The sequence below is a fragment of the Homalodisca vitripennis genome, chromosome 1 (assembly GCF_021130785.1).
Source record: "Homalodisca vitripennis isolate AUS2020 chromosome 1, UT_GWSS_2.1, whole genome shotgun sequence".
NCBI lineage: Eukaryota > Metazoa > Arthropoda > Insecta > Hemiptera > Cicadellidae > Homalodisca > Homalodisca vitripennis.
The window spans coordinates 117,539,223-117,559,226 of NC_060207.1; the positions used below are offsets into that span (position 1 = coordinate 117,539,223).

The window sequence follows — 20,004 nt, forward strand, 5'->3', positions numbered from 1 at the left end:
GTTTGCAATAGCTTACAATATTAACAAATAAATTAATTTGTATGCGCTTAAGTTTGATTGTGATGACATGAGGCCATGTTTCGTCGTTTGTGGGAGACGCAGATATCGTAAAAGTGGTCGCGTCATTTGTCGGATACATGTTATTGAGTAAAAGTTAATTTAAACGTAAAAGCTGCTAAAATACAAACTAAATTATGGACTAAGAGAAAGGTAATAAAGGAGAAGAGCAATATCATTGGAGCAAAGTTGGTTCATATCGGGAGCACCAGTATTAAGATGGAACTGATAAAGTTAAAGGCCGCAATCGCAATCGAATAGAGCGCTCAGAGCTCTTGAAACTTCGCTCATAATATTGTCCTAAGCCCGCGGACGCGGACGCGGAGTGCAGAAGCGGGGCAATTAGAGACGGCAGCGGCATGGGGCTGAGTTTGGCGCGCACGCGTTTGTAGTCTGTAAGCGCAGACGGCTACGGCACGCGGCAGTGAGTGAGTGCCAGGCGACCTAACCTCACAGTCCGTGTCGCGCGTTCCTCTTGCCGCGCTTCGGCCGCGAAGTCAACAGCTGACGAATGTAAACAGCCGCACTGCCATGAAGAGCTTTGCTACCGCTCTACTCCTTTCGGTACTGCTCTTCAGCTTCTTCCAGTCGTTCGGTGAGTCCTCTTTACAGAAGTTAATTACGAAAATGTTGAATAGAAAGTGATTTTTACGCAAGTTGTCACAAACTAGCACAAAGATCCTATAACAATACATACCGATCTATAATTTATAAAGTTACAAATAATTTTAACAACTTTTTATTGCAATGCAGATAAAGTTATTTATTACGTAGTTAAGATAACAATTTTTTATAAACTTACTCAAATATATTTATAACAGAATTGTTAAGTTAGCTGAATTTCAGAGCATCGAAACTCTAACAGTACAAATTTGTTTGAAATATATGTATTGTATAAATATATATTTTATTAAAAATTACACCTCAAGTGTCCATTGGTTCGAAAGCACAAAACTTAAATAGGTAAATACGAATATTATGATATAATATTATTATGCCATTTATTTCTCTGAGTCATTATGTTCATCAATGCTAATCTTTGGAATAATAACCAACATAACTCGTTATCATTGGTCGTTAATATAGACAATTTTTAGAATATATTGAAAGATGTTTTTAAATCCTAATATAATTATTTGGAAACCAGATTTTAGGATAGCTTATTTATTTATACACTTGAATTACAGATACCAATTGAATTGGGTATATGTTTAAAAGAGAACCTCCAACGCAGCTTATGATTTTAATAAAGATTAAAATTTCCTTCCTTGGAAAAAAAACAGTTATAATATTCGGTTATTCAGTAAAATGAAAAATTAACACTGTCCGTTGCCCATTAACAGTACAAAACAATTGTCCGGATCAGCCGAATTTACTATACCCGCCTTGTTGGTTCATATTGCTATCGACCGTTAACAGTAATTTAAACTAACGTTTATATATTTATTGGCAAAACACCATTTTAACAATAAAAATATTGTATAATCATGAGTAATTTTGCTATTACTCGATGAACCAACCAGTCGCTAAAGACCACAGGTTACTTTTAATATATTTTAGCAAGACAGTACATTATTATGCATTAGGATAACACCCTTCCCAATTGTCGGAACCAAACATTTCCCCTACTCGTGGCTGAAATAGCTGACGCCCGCGCAGTTTAGAAGCTATAGGAAATTTTTTATAATCAAAAGCAAATTTTTATTTTATTTTCATTTAATAAGCAAATATATTGTTGTTTAATAGTAAAATGTGGTTCAATAAATAAAATATATAACAAATTGTGAACGACATACTACAATATTACTTGATTTATTTAAATGTCCATGAGATCTATGAATAATGCAATAAACCTTCCAGGAGTATTTTTGCTGGATAATCAGTTGACGGTACTTTTCGAGTAAGTTTAAATCACTACGTGCATCTGAAAAACGAAAATTTAATCTTATCTTCTGAAAGTACGAATTAAGTTTTTAAGTCGGCTACAATTAGCACGGCGTTTAGTATTTTGACATTTTAAAGTAAACGTTTTCAGGTCAAAGGCAATATTTTTTCAAAAACATTCAGACTGTTCAGACTTGTATCACTTACCTGAAAACAATCTACTCAATAAAACATTTCTTATGAATTGGATTTAAAAGGACTGATGAAAGCTTTAGTAGTTAGTACCAGTTCTTGAACTTGAAATAACAACTATGTAGTATTGTTAATAACTGTTATTGGTTCCAACTAGAACGGTTGGTAACATCATTTGTGACTGTCCTCACCGGGCAGAGTACGGATAATGAGACACTCCAGTGCTGAACTATTTCGATACCCAGTGGGTAAATTTATATTTTAAGTTTACTCATTAATAATTATGTTGTTTTTTGCCACTGTCATCAAGCTATAGGTACCTGAAATCCTCCAACGGGGTAGGTTGCGGTATGGGGGATTCTAGGAATATAATTTGTTATAGTCATCTGTAGAGCAGAACCAGTAGCTGGGGAAGACGGATGGTATGCCAGCTCTACTACGAGTAGTAGATATTAGCACACAGCTGAATGTCACAATTTATGATAGCCGTTTTGTTTTATCATTGATGATATTAAAACACACAGGAGTTCTAAATTAGAACGTTGTAGAACTCCTGAATTGGCAACGAAACACGAAGTAATTACTACACCTTTTTGTTATTTTTTTAAACAAAAAACACGAGGTTCTAAAAACAATGATACATAGCTTCAGAATTTTGTTTAAATTTAACATTGTGTATGAGAATGTTATTAAATCGCCTGAGTATTTGTTTTCTCTTTTTTATAATAGAAAATACAAATGAAAATTGCAATGTGCCTAGTATACAGTACAGTTTATAATTCGTCTTGAAAAAGAGCGCCTTCATAGCGTCACCCCGGAATTCCTCACATTCACTGCGGAATTACTGTTTGTTAGTTATTTGTGTATACGTTCTAAAGTTATAAAACCGAAATCGGCGATTATTTAATTGGGAGAATGGTTTCATGATGTAATCAAGCAATTCTTGGAATTACTGTTTGTTAGTTATTTGTGTATACGTTGTAAAGTTATAAAACCGAAATCGGCGATTATTTAATTGGGAGAATGGTTTCATGGTGTAATCAAGCAATTCTTGGAATTACTGTTTGTTAGTTATTTGTGTATACGTTCTAAAGTTACACAACCGAAATCGGGGATTATTTAATTGGGAGAATGGTTTCATGATGTAATCAAGCAATTTTTGCATTACAAGGGACATTTCTGCTAATCTCTTTGAAAAATAAGAATTTTTATCTTTATATTTTTTATGGCATTCTTTTCACAAAGATATTTATATACGCTTTATATACAAAATAGTACCATTTTTTGCTCCACTTGTTTTAAGTGTTGTTTTTCTGAGAATTACTTGACCAACCGTCTGAAGAGGAGTAATATCAGTTATAAACCCAGGAAACGTTTCGTTAAATTGTATGCTAAATATTATATTGTATGTTAGTTGTTGACGTCCTGAACAGATTTTGTTGTTTCGTTACAGTTTTATTAAAAAACACGATACTTAGCTTACAAAATATAATTACAATTCAAAATTGTGTTGAATTAGAAATTTATATCCAATAAGATAAGTATTTTTAGTTTGCTTTTTGTTTTCATTTTGTATTATAGTTACCCACGCAAAATTGAGAAATAGGTGAACATTACGATTACGTACATATTATAGTTACTACCACAGAAGCAGAAAGCAGTAGCGGTGTACAGTAACTACACCACAAAGCATGTTACAACTCCGCCATTTCAGCCTGTTACTGCATCCTGTCCTGGCACATTGTGTTGTGATAGGCCCAATCATGGTTCATAGACGTGGAGGCCAGGTGTTTGGGAGTATAGGCCTTTTTGTGTTGGGTAATATCTCGGATTGGACTGTGTTAAATATACAGTCGCGCCACCTCGTTATAATAAACTTAACTATCATCTTATTGAACAGTAGCCTAATAATATATTAAAAGTTTTGTGTCGTAAGTAATCAGTGAAATGTTTAAACCTTTCCAAGTTTTGCAGCTCTATCGGGTTATTTTACAAATAAAGTCTCCGGACTAGGTGGCTTTCTCCATCTCCCTCATGAAATTTTCATTTCATCTTCATACCAATGAAACATTGTAATACTTTGATATTGATTCCATATGTAATATGCGCTTTCTATATGCAGCTACCTGTATTTATTCTGCATCATTATCTCTTAAAGTTTACGGCATATATGTGGCTCAGACATGCCCTTCGAAGAGTGCTCGATGATGCATGATAGTAGATTTTCTTAATACAAGATTTTTTAATTTTCAAACCAAAAAGTTTAATATAAAATATTTCAGATGTGTTTAGATAAAGGGTGATTTTTAAAATCTCCCATTGAAGTTACCAATTCCAATATCCACCAAAGATGAACTTTTCATTTTCCGAAACAGATGAAGCTGGTAGCGGAAAATGATTTAGCTTTAGATGATTTCATCTTAGCTTTAGATGAATTTATAAAGATATAAAATATCATTAACAAATCATGAAGCAGCAAATTGAAACCAAGAATCAAGGTGGACGCCCCAATCTTGCCGAATGCCTCCGCCCAATGGCGAGTCTTCTTCAGGCCTTAAATAGCAAGACAAGACGTATTTCTGAGAAAGAAATTGTCCCATCGATTCATGTATACCTACAGGTATCTCGCCGCCCTATGATTGAAGGTTATTACCACTGTAACCCTGAGGTCAAGGTTGCATTAGGATTTGTTGACGTCCAAATAAGAATATCTGATGTCTTAATGTTTGTACGAGAATACAGTTAGTTGTGAATTTTGAAAGTTCTAGATGTTAGGTTATCTAAAAGGGTGGACAAACCTATACCTTTGTATATTCAGAGACAAGCCTTTCAAAGGCCAGGTGTCCCAATGTTCCGAATGTTTATAGCTCTAACTCTCCTACGAACTGCGATAGATATTTATACATATTGTTCTATATAAAATAGAAACGTGGGTGGTTGTTATGATCTCGGACTATCTAGGAGGGAAAATATTTATAAACTACAAACTGCATTTCTTTGTCTAGAGGAAAATATAATTGACACCCCTCTCCTTTTTGAACATTAAGAGCATGAACACTAAAAAATTAAACGTCCTGGACGTTCCAACGATATTACATGTTACATCTGTGCCAGTCTTGCAAGAGGGAAGGCCTAGAAGACGCGACGTGACGGCAGACAGTGATAACTTGGAAGATAATTATCACATAACTGGATCCTAGATAACTGTCTTCTCGTTATCTTGCACATATAACTGTATCCTGTCCCTTGATCTCTAACGTATCAGTACACCAACGGTGTGTAACAATTTTGTCACTATTCGAGGAGTTCTTAAAAAATTCTTTATGCGTTCTACAAGAACATCAATTAGTATTAATTAATGTAGTGTTACATCACTACCTGATATACGAGTATACTCGCACGTGATATAGGCTATAGGTGGAAGATTATAACAGCCGATTTGTACGTTAGCATTGGATTTGATGAGGTTCCGTTACAGTCATACTAATTACCATTAGCTGTAAACCGTTGTTGCTCAATATCCCTTTAGTCACGTTACTATTTTATTAATAAATATTTTACACTCATTCCTATTCGAACATTTGAATTTGAATGTTTATTTTGTCTTAAACAGGTTTGGATTGCACAAATTTCAAGTTAGTTACAGTGCAAAACAAAAAGCTTCTTGATGATGGATGCACATTAAATTTATTATTGATTCTAATATACCTATACCTGTAGAGATGTATTTAATTTTCAATCGTACATACTTTATAAATTTTTGAGAAAGTAAATAATTTTTAAACACATGAATTTTTTTTGGTGGTTAGGAATATTATTGTAATGGTTTTATTACCTTGATAACCTGTCATTTCTTTAATTGTTTTTTCCTCAGATCTAGGTTCCTATCTTCTTAAGGCGGTTTTAATACTGTATCACAGTCACAATGAAAAATTACTTGTCACAGTTTCGTTTAGGAAGTTACAATAAATTAATAAATATTCGCAATTAAACACGTAATATTTACACAAATGTTCTTAGATAGGTGGGTTGTAAGTATTCGTTAAGTTTTTGTGTATATTCTAATTCGGGAAGATAAATTTGTGTTTGTATTTTTTATTGTATTCTATTATTTATAATATGTTATACTGTCGAAAACGTAGGTATTGTCTGTGAGGAATAATCGTTCATCGTAAAATTAGAATAATATTATTTCATTAGTAAGAATCGGACATAATATCTAAGAATATTAAAATATGTCTTCAGACGCGAAAACACCATTTAAAATACAAACTACATACGAATAATTGCACAATTTTTTGTGATTTCTCATTTCCTGAAGCAAGTTTTTACTACCACCAAACAAACAATTTTGAATTATGTTGATAAAGTACCTGCAGTTCTCAGAATACAAGAGAGTGCTGTTAAGACAGTACATCCACTAAAATTCACCGGACTCAGCATCAATCGTTCTAGGAACAGCTTTAGCCGCCAAGAGGTTGTCTACTGATTGTTTACTGCGATCTATTTCATCAGTCTAGCCAACACTTGCCGTCTTGGTTTTAGCGCTCACAGCTAGATTCAAATGCGCATAAGACACGCAGGCACGGCCAGCCGAAAGTTCCCTCCAGTGCAGCCAGAGTACAACAATAATTATCTTAAAACTGCTATAGTTTACTGCACTGTTAAGATAAAAATATTTAGCCCCTTTAATCTTTTTTACTAATTTAATTAAAACAAGTTTTACGCGTTCTACTATAAATAAAATTGTTGTCCTCCAGTAAATAAATAAACTGACATCGGTGGAGTGCTATTCTGAAACCAAACAAACTAAAACGAAAGTATAATGTAATTTATTATGTAAATGTAACTTGTTACTCATAAAATGTGAATGATACGATTATTTTACTCTAAAATACGATAATTTGACGATGGTGGTACAATAAACAGAGCCGCTTCGTTTCCTGTCTGAATCAGTCTGCATTGCGTAAATAGCGGTCTCTGTATCTGTTTCTGCCATTGATTTCTTCAATGAAAGGGAATCAAACTTCGAAGAGGAGTACGGGCTGTCTCCCAGTATGCTCGTACATAAACATTTAAATTAAGTTTACTTTATATTCTTATTTTATTGTTATTAATAATTGTTATCCATTGTTATGTATTAATTTGCAGTTTACCATTTGTTCTATGTTATTTATTGTTTGTTTAATTAATAATTTTGCCGTTGAAATGAAATGAAATGCAATAAATCAATAAATAAATGCATCACTAACTACTGCTCCAAATATATTGGCTACTAAATGACATTAAACTAGATTTAATTGAAATTGAAGTTTATTATCTGTTAATAAACAATTGATAAACTTACACAGAAGTCAATATGAAACGTCATAAACATTAAATTTATGTTCATTCACTCCACGTTACAAATCAACAATAAAGCATACAGTTCAGAATAGATACAAGCTTCATTCATTAACAAATTTCCTCGCCTGAATGGAATTATCTCTCCCTATTGGGCGATCTCACAGTTGTATGCCGTTATGGTAATATAATACTGTTACTGTATTTTCCAAATGTGGAGGCCAAGTAGCATTCAACAACTGTAACTTTTTCTATAGGTCCGTAAAGGTTTTATGCAAGAGTTTATGACATTGAAATGAGCGTTTATACTACGAATTGGTTTTTGTTATAATTTGAATACTCTCGTCATCTAGTTATATACACTTGCATCCCTTAGTACCACTCCAAAATAAGCCTATCATCAGATCCTGAATTGGGTAGCATTAGGCTAACGACTACTAAACATAACTGCATGAGAGTAATTTGGCATAAAAAAGGTAAATGTGAGCATTCATTTCAACCATCGTTCATGGTGTATTCCAAAGAATTTTGAGCTGTGAACTTCTTTCAGTATGGTTTCTGCCAATAGAATGGCAGGTCTATACTCCGAACCTACAGACCGCAAGGAAAAGTTCATAACATGGGAATGTATTTCTTTTAAGATTGAGGTATTTAAATGATAAAGTTGTTCAAACCAACAAACGTCCTGGGGGATACCATAGATAAACTGGATTGGTTTGGAAAGAAGATGTGACTGAGACTTGGATAACTTGAGTTCTGTAGATTAGCAACGGTCTAAGCCACATATGCTGCACTCTTCGGATGCAATGCTATTCCATTTTCTCAAGCTGAGTTTTGTGTAAACATAGTAGAATGCCTTAGATATGTCCATAACATGCATGAGGTATCTTTTCAACTTTCCAATCCCTCTACAATATGTCGACTTATGGCAGTGCCTATTTTCGATTTGTCTTTCCTGAGCGAAATTCTTCTTCAGAAAGATGGTTGTATTTATTCAAAAACTGAAATGATCTTGTTAAAAAGATATTTTCAAATATTTTGCTAAAGAGTAACAATATTAAGACACGGTACTTGTTTATGGAGAATGGGTCGTCCTTTTTTAAAATAGGAATGACATTCGCGGTATTTAGGAGTAAGGGCAAAACTTCTTGTTAAAAACACAAGTTAATTAATTGAGTTAATGGTCTCAGAGTATACTTTGAGAATTTGTATGTACCACATAGACATTAAATTATTATTGATGGACTGTATGGCTGGAAGCTGCATGAGCCGGTCAAGATTCGAAAATCAGGACAAAAATGGCAAGTGCGAAGAGCTAGAAAACTTGGTGTAGTGTTTGGGAAAATAAAAGATAACAACTATGAAGAAAATGCAAAAAAGCCGAATTGACGATTCTGTTCCAACCACTGCGAAATAAAGAAAAGAAAGTCATAGGAAGAAACAGGCCAAAAGAATGCTAGAAAACTGTGAAGAGAACCCAAGTGATCTAATTTATGGCGCTGGTATGTTTTAAGGTGAGATAATAATAAAAATATGGCACAAAACATCACTAGAGTTCTTTAAATTTTCCATTATGCAGCTTTAGGGACGACGGGATATTTCTTTTGATAATAGGGCGTAGCCGGGAGAGACTTTCGTAGTAACAATAGACCTATATGTTAACTAAGGACTACAAGAACACCCATGTAAAAATTCTGTAGAATCGGAGCATTAATGTTTACATGATTGAGGGACACACACACGAACACACATGCATACACCTTCACATGTTTATATAATACTGTAGATTTTTGGTTGTTGGTAGTAGTGTGTCAATGACAGCGCTGGCCGAAACTCGGTACAAGGTTGGCAGCGTGCCAGCACCAGCAGTACCTCTCCCCCTCGTTCAAGTTACTCTGTTTATGTCAGGGTTTCGGGCGACGTTCCTTCTGGAATGCGGCTTACATGGTGCAACAAGACTAGAAATGTTACAGAGGTTGAGATTCTTAAAGTTACAGAATCCCTAACAGATATTAGTGAAGTTTCAGGTCATGTTCACCATATACTTTACGGATCAAAATTATACCCACTTTGGGAACCGTAAAACAGTTGGGAGAAACCCAGGTAGAGCACGTCCATAAGTGGGGGTAATTCCAATAATAGATTGAATACAATGGAATCAAATTAAGGTTAAATGGGAAATTTCTGCTCAGCATCGGAATAACGCTTCTAATGGAATATATGCCCAAGAGCAACTAGACCAAATTTTAGTTCCAAGTCTTTACGCAGCGGTGTAATGACTATAGTAATAAGTGTTTCACACGCGTCAGTAGCAAGGTTTAAATACGATATCTCGTATCTTAAAATTGTAATCGTGTAAGAAAATTTCATCGCTGTGTGAATCAGAACACGTAGGCAATGAAAGGGAGAGCTTAATTCATAGTTTGGAATATTTTTAATAACCATGAATTGTCTTGTATAGGCTATGATACGAAAATTTAAGTATTTATGTCATGGCTCCAAGTAAAAGCCTGCTATATAGAAAGAAAGCCTTTGGAATAAACATGACGTGAGCAACGGGACGGAATAGGTCGCAACCAATTAACCTGGAGACCACGTGGAATCCTCATTAGAGCAGCGAGATATAAGACTCCAGAGGTTCGGGTTTCTAAAATTTCCACGGAAGACTTTGTTGAGGATAGACGACATTTAGATGTTTACTTCAAATCCCAGATCTTCTGGAAATCGGTTGAATCCAGTTTTAGAGAACTTGTTTCAGTCAATATGTCTGTCAGCACGAGATAACTTGAAAACTAATTTAACCTATAGTTTTAAAATTTTACCAAAAGATTTGGCTGAGCATGAGCGAATAATTTTACATTCGTCTTATACGTAATCATTATGGCAACGAGACAACCGGGTATAATAATACAATTGTAAACAAACTAAGTACAACAATGTGAAATTTTAACAAGTAAAATAGCACAACGTGTATCATATTGAAATAAGCAACATAGCCTATTTTAAATTTTCCACCTCAATGATGAAGCATGTTAGGCTACACGTGGTGTGGTGAACTCCTACCTTGTTTTATGAAATGTTAATCTAACGAATACCATACATTCAAATTTTAATATCATTTGATGATGTGGAACATTACATGTCGATTATTGTACATCAGAATATGACTTATTCTAACGAGTAAAATCAAGAACAAACAAAACAGAGAAAGAATGAAAGGGTAGAAGTAAGCTCCAGATATTTCAGAGATGAGAATGCAAGCCTGGTGAGATATATGGTTGCTTCTTAGCCGCAATTCCTTGTGGACCCACGACGTGGTGTTGCTGCGCCTTATCCTGTCTCAAGACAGATTCATACGCGCCTATAGCTTACTGTAGTACACGTCTTGGCTTAGTTTATCCTATAAACAGCAAATCTGATACGTCTAAACACTGTTTACATACCCTTTAATTATAAATATTACAACAAAATTTTATCCTTGTTCAAATGAGAAATTTTCAATGAGTTATTACCATTTTTGTCGAAATAACTCCCAAGGTACAGTATACCACCCAGAGAGTGAAATTTGTATCGAGCTTATCAATTACACCACATTTGGTTGTTTTTTAAAAGCTTCATGTGGGCAAGTCATACTTATTAAATTACGTTCTTTAAAATTAGCAAAATAAAGTGTTTGGCATTTTCATTAATTCGAGCTATTGTTTTAGTTGTCCATATTAAACATCAATGTCAAAATTTGATGCGTATTATTTTATTATGTTATCGTTCCTAGATTACCAGAAATCCTCCTATTCAACGTCAATAGTTTAAGATAGGTTATTCAAACTCATCAATACCTTTTGTTTAAAACTAGGTGTTGGCTATGGACGATTTTGAAGAAAATATGATTTCAGGCATTGTTTATCGTTGTATGTTACAAAATTGAAAATTGATATGTATCATGTTTTGGGAATTCCCCATTTTCAGATGTTTAATTCTAAGTTAAGCACAAGTTTAATCGCCGTGCTTTGGCTCTGTGCAAATTTCGTGCGCACTTAATGTTCAATCGTATGTCTCAGTGTTTGACACCTGACAATAGAGCACATAAGCCTACGAGCTCTCGGAACTATGAGTTTCATTTTTTGTAACATAGAAAAATTTGGCAAATGTATGAAATACTGTTATCCGATTGTCATTAATAGTAGTCTTTATTGGTTCTCCTAAAACACAATATTATTTAATAAAACGTAGGTTTTAGTTAATTTAAAAATCAATGCCAGTAACATTAGAGGGTTCGATGGTGAACGTCACATAAAATAAAAGGTTTAATTCACAGCATGAATTTTAATTAAAAAAAGAAAATGTGTATAAATCACGCTAACAGTGTTATCGTAATAACAAGAATTGTAGGAAAATAAATAAAATATTTTTATAATCCGAAACGATGTGCCCAATATACGCCTGAAGTCGAGAAGTAGGAAAGAATGTCGGTACAGTTACTATATAGTGAGTTAACCTAGACTACTTCGCTTATTAGATTTTATTTTAAGACCCGCTTGTGATCTGCATAACTTACAGAAGCCGATTTGTCTCGCATGGAATTTAGGGTAAAATATCTGCTCTTGCCAGTAATTTCTTCATGTCCTTTGAAGTTCTTATTATTATTCACCCGATTATGTGAAAAATTCCCGTAATGAAATATTTATTATAATGCAGGTGTAGTTCATATAACTGGAAGGTCTTTGATTTTTAACAGATATTTTATACGCTCGCTGGACCGCTGTAGCCAAGAAAAATGGTTTGCTTTAAAAATCGAGCCAGGATTAGTTTGGATCTGACGACGACAAACATCAATCACCGTAGACTTTTATGTTCGTACAAGTGTCGAGCGATCATCGCCCATCAACAAATCATCAGTCCAGTGTAGCGTGCACCTATACTGCTAACGTACAAGATAATAACACGTTACCCCGATGGAAGCCTCGTAGCTTGACAAGTGAAGCGGTCAGGGTATCTGTTAGTTATGTATAGATATGGGGAGCGTATATTTTTATTATAATCCGATGATTTCGGCTTACAGCTGATTGAATTAATGCTAACACAATGTACTTTAACAAATAAATAAATCGTGTTATTACTGTAAACTACATAAGTGTCAAATGTTTATATAAATCTCGCGGACTAAAAAGTCGCAACTACATCGCAATCCAGAGTTTGGCGAAATGTACCCTTCAAATTTAATAAAAATTTAAAAGTTATGATATTCCGGCATTTCAATGCAAAGCCTAGTTATATATTGAATCGATAGTGCTTGGAAGAACTATCCACATATAGTCGCCAGATGAATGAAGATGTCGAGCTCCCATTGCTAAAATCTCCCCTTCTAGACCTAAATTAGCAACCCCGAGGGTCCGCGGTACAGACAGCGCGTCTACGAAGTTCACGGTCGTGGCAAGCCGCCCGCCCGCCGCCGAGAATAGAACGGCCACCCCTCCTCCTCCCAACACAGACAACTGCACAATCATTCTCTGACTTATGTGTTCTTAGAATGAGAGACTCTCACTATCCGTACCGTTTGTCCAAAAACGTTGGAGAAACGCGAAATTGCGACCTTGGAAGTATAAATTTGCAGTCGCAAAGTACTAAATCGTCCCTAGAAGGGCTGATGTAACTGGCGCAAATTCTTAAATATATAAATACCAAAGCCATGCTAGCTTTCAAGTAAAGGCGAGACTCGGGAATCTAGCCTGCCTTGCGCAAACTCTGACTGTACACCGACAATAGCTGGCTCTTTAGACTTTAATAAAATATTTGGCCTACAATAGTTGTAATATTAGTTCTTAAATTTTCGCGACCGGTTCCACGACAATCAATTATGTTTCCTGACTCAGATTGCGTTCAAAGTTGCTATCACAGTCAAAACATAGGAATATAGAGAATCAACCATAAAAGAATATAGTTACAAAATCAAACTGCAATACAATTTTATAAAATGAAATTTCTTGAAAAAATGCCATACTATTATATATCAAAGGACGGTAAGAGAAATCTTAAAAAAAAAAAAAAAAAAAAAAAAAAAAAAAAAATAGCTTTAACAAAGAATCTATCAGGCTGCTTAGCAGCCATATAGACCGGTAACCGTTCATATTGATTGCTGATTGGTTGAGCTATTGCCAATGAAGGTATAGCTCCTAACTCCTAACATTAACCAAGTAAAGCAAGTTTGCATTACAAGCGGCTCTCGGGAGGTTTTTAAGTTTTCATTTAACATCTGTTGACTAAAGCTGTATCTCTGACTAAAATTCAGAAATATTTTAAAATATAAGCTGTTTTTTTAATCATTGCTAATTAGGAAGCGGTGTAAACCGAAAAAGGTTTACACCGAATTGAATTTGTTTAGATTAAAATTCAAGAGCGATTAACTCAGTAATTAACCTATTATTTGGAAAGAGTTTACGGGAACAAAAACAGAAATTTGAAATGTTATTTATCTGTACTTATTATATTATCTTTTTTGGACTTTTATAACATTTAATCCAGTCCAGTTAGGAAATTAATTTGCTCCAACACTATCGAATTTTTCTGACAAGAGAAGTAAATAAATGAGGTTATAATTCTTCAAGTAACAAATACTCAAAAACTATGAAGTAAAAATAGGATTTTTATATCGACTTAACATATTTTGCGATTGTTCAACAATAATAAGGCATTTTACTTATGGTGTTTTTCTTCATTGACGACCGAGTGCTACTACGCCATAGTCCAACAATCATGAGGTAAATCAGTTCGGTTATGGTGTTCTTCTTGAGAGGCGGACAAGTGCTACTGCGCCATAGTCCAACAATCATGAGGTAAATCAGTTCGGTTATGGTGTTCTTCTTGAGAGGCAGACAAGTGCCATTGCGCCATAGTCCAACAATCATGAGGAAAATCAGTTCGGTTATGGTGTTCTTCTTGAGAGGCGGACAAGTGCTACTGCACCATAGTCCAACAATCATGAGGTAAATCAGTTCGGTTATGGTGTTCTTCTTGAGAGGCGGACAATTGCTACTGCGCCATAGTCCAACAATCATGAGGTAAATCAGCTCGGTTATGGTGTTCTTCTTGAGAGGCGGACAAGTGCTACTGCGCCATAGTCCAACAATCATGAGGTAAATCAGTTCGGTTATGGTGTTCTTCTTGAGAGGCGGACAATTGCTACTGCGCCATAGTCCAACAATCATGAGGTAAATCAGCTCGGTTATGGTGTTCTTCTTGAGAGGCGGACAAGTGCTACTACGCCATAGTCCAACAATCATGAGGTAAATCAGTTCGGTTATGGTGTTCTTCTTGAGAGGCGGACAAGTGCTACTGCGCCATAGTCCAACAATCATGAGGTAAATCAGTTCGGTTATGGTGTTCTTCTTGAGAGGCAGACAAGTGCCATTGCGCCATAGTCCAACAATCATGAGGAAAATCAGTTCGGTTATGGTGTTCTTCTTGAGAGGCGGACAAGTGCTACTGCACCATAGTCCAACAATCATGAGGTAAATCAGTTCGGTTATGGTGTTCTTCTTGAGAGGCGGACAATTGCTACTGCGCCATAGTCCAACAATCATGAGGTAAATCAGCTCGGTTACGGTGTTCTTCTTGAGAGGCGGACAAGTGCTACTGTGCCACTGTTCAACAATGACAATATGAGGCTGCAGCAGCTGATTGTATGGCATCGTGACGTTTATTATACGATCTATGAATGCCTAAGAATGCTTTCCTCTTGTGTCTCGGCGGTTAATTAGAATGCGTATAAGCTGAAAGCATAGTCCATCCCTACAGTTGCGTCAACAATATTCCAACTCTCCCCATAATAAAAACCACCCTTTAACTGTGAATTACTTTAGCGCACCATTTTATTTATCTGCTGTTAGATAAGTACCTCTCGTATTGCAATTATTCATAAAACACTCTTTGATTTATTACTTCCCAAAACGGATACTTCAGCTGAAAACTATATAATTTTGTATTCAATCACACTGTACTCCCTGTAATAGGTACAAAGTAAAAGTAGTGAACAAACAAACGTTAATAATTTGAGAAGGCGGTGGCCGTGTTATAAAACAAGGGCAGTATTTAGGCGACGACGCGACACTGAAGCAAGCTGCTTTATCCGCCAACAATGGGTGGAGGGCTTTCATTTCAATGACTTGTCGAGGCCCTCGAGGCCTGTGTGTAGGGGGGGCGCGAATCCGATCTCTAATATGTCAATCAATCAACTTCGGAACGCCGCATCTACTAATGTGCAGCTTATTAGCATAATCGTGTAAATCAATCTCTTCACTGTGATAATATTAGGGCGAAGAAAAATGCTAGTTTATTTTGTAATGACTGACAGATTTTGTGTCACCATAAGTCTTGCAGAAAGAAAAAAGCACGTCTCACGACTGAAATTTGATTCCTTCCATAGGAGGATAATATGAAGTTCACACAAATATAGAAATAAAATATAGTATAAATGGTTTGTCATTATATACTTTTCTTTTTTATAATATTCTTTGAACTATTTTCCGTTTTGTATGTTTACTTTAGTTTCATCCCAATGTTTATTTTATAACGTGTTTTGTGTATTTGTATTTATGCGGTCAGTGTAAGGGAATGTACAATTCTTAACTCCACCCACATGAACACGTTTATTTATTTCATTCCAATTTTGGGAACTTCAACCGTTAATTCTCAATTATGTACAACATTATACAGTGATGAAAATTGCTCAAATGGTAACGTAAGATGAATAGACAAAGAGATTAATCTACAGTATATAATAACACCAAATAAAGTTATTTAAGTTGAAACGAGAACTAGAATTTAAAGATTGATGGTGTAAACAGGAAAATGTAATTGTTACTTATGAAATTGGCTTCGATAGTCCGATATATGATATAATATTGTTTTAGTATGTTTTGGCGGTTTAGAAAGACATACAACGAGGAAACAGAACAATATTTAAATTAACTAAAACCTTACGTTATATGCATTATAAAGATCTAAATTAAAGAAAAAAAGGTGTTGTAATTGTTTTAATACCATAGATGGAATTAAGAAAGACGAAATATGCTAAATACATAAAATTCACTATTTCTGTATCATTCTTGAGATAAACACACGGTTATATAAAACACAAAATTTAGAATAAAAACGTATAGACTCAAGTTTGAAAACGTTTGAATGTAAATGGAATTAATTTATAGTCAGTTACAGTTATACTATCAGTTTATTTAAAACTATATGATAATATTGAAAGCAACAAATAATTATTGTAATTTTGGCCATGATAATGAACAAATTGCATACCTGCGAACCATGGCTTTTGTAAAGTTTAAAAATATTTATTGTTATTTTACCTTTCATAAAAAATGTTTTCCCACAAAAATGTTTACTCGTTATCTTAAACTTATATGACTCCTTAGACGATTAAAAAGAATAGTCCTTCCTACCACGTATCATTACCATTCCCAACCCTATTAAATTGCTGGGCGTACGAGAGATCGAATTTTTGAATGACCAGCTCATGAATCCATCGAGCATAAAAATACAGAAATTCTTCCACAAAAACGTATCATCACCGTATTTCCGAGTGGCACCTTGTTACGATCCGGTGAACTTCTCTGTTGTGCAGATTCGTCTTTTTTGTTTGGTAAGTAACATGTACTATCTGCCCTTATGACTATCATGAAGGTTATCAAACGCTCTTGAGATACGAGTAGTCATTTCTGACTCTTCTTCACTGATGAAAATCGCAAAAACTGGTCTTACTTCTTGGGTAAATTTATATTGCATAGTATTCATCCTTTTTTTTCTCTTCCCAATCACTCCAACTGTTTCTTCACTAGCATCGTAAAGTCAAGGTAGATGAAGACAGAACAGTCGGATTGAAGAAAACACTGAGTGTACGAATAAGAATAAAAGTTTTGATGATAACGACATCAATAGAGAGGTAAAAAAACAAGGATACATGATTATCTGGAAAGCGGCGTGGCGTGTAAGTTATCATCTTGTAGCAAGGTGAAGGGGTGGACTGAACGAGCGCATCGCCTTGACACCAGTAGACCAGCCTTTATATGAAGAATGTTTCATGCTGGAAGAAAGGAAAACAAGCGATATCCGATCTTGTGTTGGTAAACCTGTACTACAGAGTAAACATCTAAACAATCTGTACTCATTTTCCTTCAGTGTTCTAATTACCAACCAGTCGTCAGATTTGTATTTAAACCGTGTTATCAGCTGATTTCTATCGTTATTTTTGAGTTTGCTTATTTACTAAACATTCTTACACGTTTTACTCGGTCTGTAAAAAGAAAGTAAGAGTTTAACCTGTTTTCAAAAATATCAACGTATCTTATAATCTGTCTAAAATTAATACTCGCTCCTTATTTATTCAGGTAAGAATTACATGGCAAATCAGAATGAATGTTTCGTTAGCACTCCGTTTCTTTTTAGATGTTACTATCTGTGTTTATTTATTTCAAACCTTTGTATAAGCTATATATATATACATATATATATATATATATATATATATATATATATATATATATACATATATATATGTACGCTCAAGAAAACATATCCAATCACAACAAATAGGGCACGAAGGGTTAAAATACGATGTAATTTATTTCATATAATCCTCTTTAACGAGATATATCCCGTAATAGTGTTTTTGATGCGCGAGTTTTAACATTCAATGGATGTTGAAACATATGCATACGAGAATGTGATCAGTGTACTCTCTCATCACTGAATTCTAATCTCTGTTTCTTTACTCTATTAGCAAAATATATATATTTTGCTGTAATCAAGCCTAAAACTCTCAATTTTATCATGAAATACTTAAAATAATAACTTAAATATATGATTAATAGTTTTATTTAACTTATTAAAAATTGTGTTACTACACCGTTTTATGTTAATATTCCACCCGAATAACTGAAATCTAAAATGTGCAACATGTACTGTTGAATTTCAGGATTTAGTGGTGTTACAAAGTGCTGTTGCAAAATTAAGAAAACTTTCATCTTAATATCAAAAGTTAAGTATCATAGATTTAATAGACAATGTAAACCCAATGTGGCTGAAACTTTGTGCTAACGTATTTCAAGTAATACCACTGAATAATTTAAAATAGTTCCTGTAAAATTTATGACCTAAAGAGACTTTTATTATCTTATCCTACAGAATTATTAATGTTAATCCATTATGCATTATTAGTACCACACATAACTTATGGTATAACGATTTGAAGAATGGATAATTCCAAAGTCAGACATATTTCTACTATAAAATATATATCTGTAAAAAACTACATTCAAACCAATGAGAAGAAATCATGTAAACGCATTTAAATATTAATAACAATAAAAAGTCACAGATTAAGTATGAACAAAAAATCAATTTCGAAAAATCCTTCATTATATAATTAATTATTAGATGAAAATAAATAATTTTAAAATTTATGTAAATATTTTAAATAAAAATTAAAGCTATCCCTAATAATAGAACATTGTTATTATCCAGTTGAACAACGCACTGAAAATAAAGAATATATATTGTACAAAAAAGCAGTTTTCCCCAAAGATTGTGTAAAAAAGTTTCAAGTAATAAAAATGTCAAACAATGCTAATTGCATGCAAATTAATTTTATTTGTGCAGAAACAAAGAACAGAATTGAATCGTGTGAGTTAAAAACATAAAATCTTATGCTCTAATGTTTCATGAAGGTGTTGCGTATTTAGATAGAGACGTTCTATTGCTACAGACATAAGGTGGTTTTTATTGGCGGCATTTCTGGATGAAATTAAACAAATAAGATTAACTATTCCAAAAGAATGCATGGTCCCACCGTGTAAAACTTTTACAGATGAAATGCCAACAATTTTCATTGTTCGATACGTAAAAATTAAATATCAAAACTAGCTGTATTACTATAGGCGATATCAGTGTGCTAATTATAGAGCCAGGGAGTTATGCCTCTATAAAATACATTGAGGTATGATAAAGTTACTTAGGAGTTGGCTCCGCACTACACCCTTAAATTAATGATATCACTGAGTACGATCTACTTTAGTTCTGTTTCACAAACCCCCGTTTCTCACACCTGCCACAGTTTAGTTCAAAACTAGTATTACAACTGTTTTTAAAGCTGACTATTAAGAACAATGGATGGACCAGACACAATCTTAATCACGAGCTATGTACGTAAATAAATTAAACAATACTGCAAAAGATAAGTACCAAGTGAAATGCAAGGTTATGTCGACTTGTGGGATGTGGATGGGACATTAAAAGTTTGTCCAAAGCCATGTGTTTGGTTATAAAAGAGCTTAATTTTGTGCAAATATTTATTTTGTTCTAATTACCATTTTAAGCCATTTACACAAATTTATGGACTATAAAAATTGATAACGTGGTGCATATGTTTGTCTGGGTCCAAGGAAGAACCCTATCTATTATACGGTTCAAAGGTCAACAGATAGTCCGTCCATATGTATGTCGCTTTGTGTGTGCAATAACTCTTGA

General features: G+C 34.2%; 1 protein-coding gene across 1 annotated transcript in view; it reads left to right on the forward strand.

Moving 5' to 3' along the window:
- Nucleotides 1-436: 436 nt before the first annotated feature.
- Nucleotides 437-20,004, forward strand: part of LOC124352733 — a 168,430-nt gene continuing 148,862 nt past the window's right edge. The window contains exon 1 of the mRNA XM_046802374.1: nt 437-652. Within this exon, the coding sequence (XP_046658330.1) occupies nt 589-652 (64 nt within the window). The 5' untranslated portion in view covers nt 437-588. The remainder of the gene's footprint in view (nt 653-20,004) is intronic.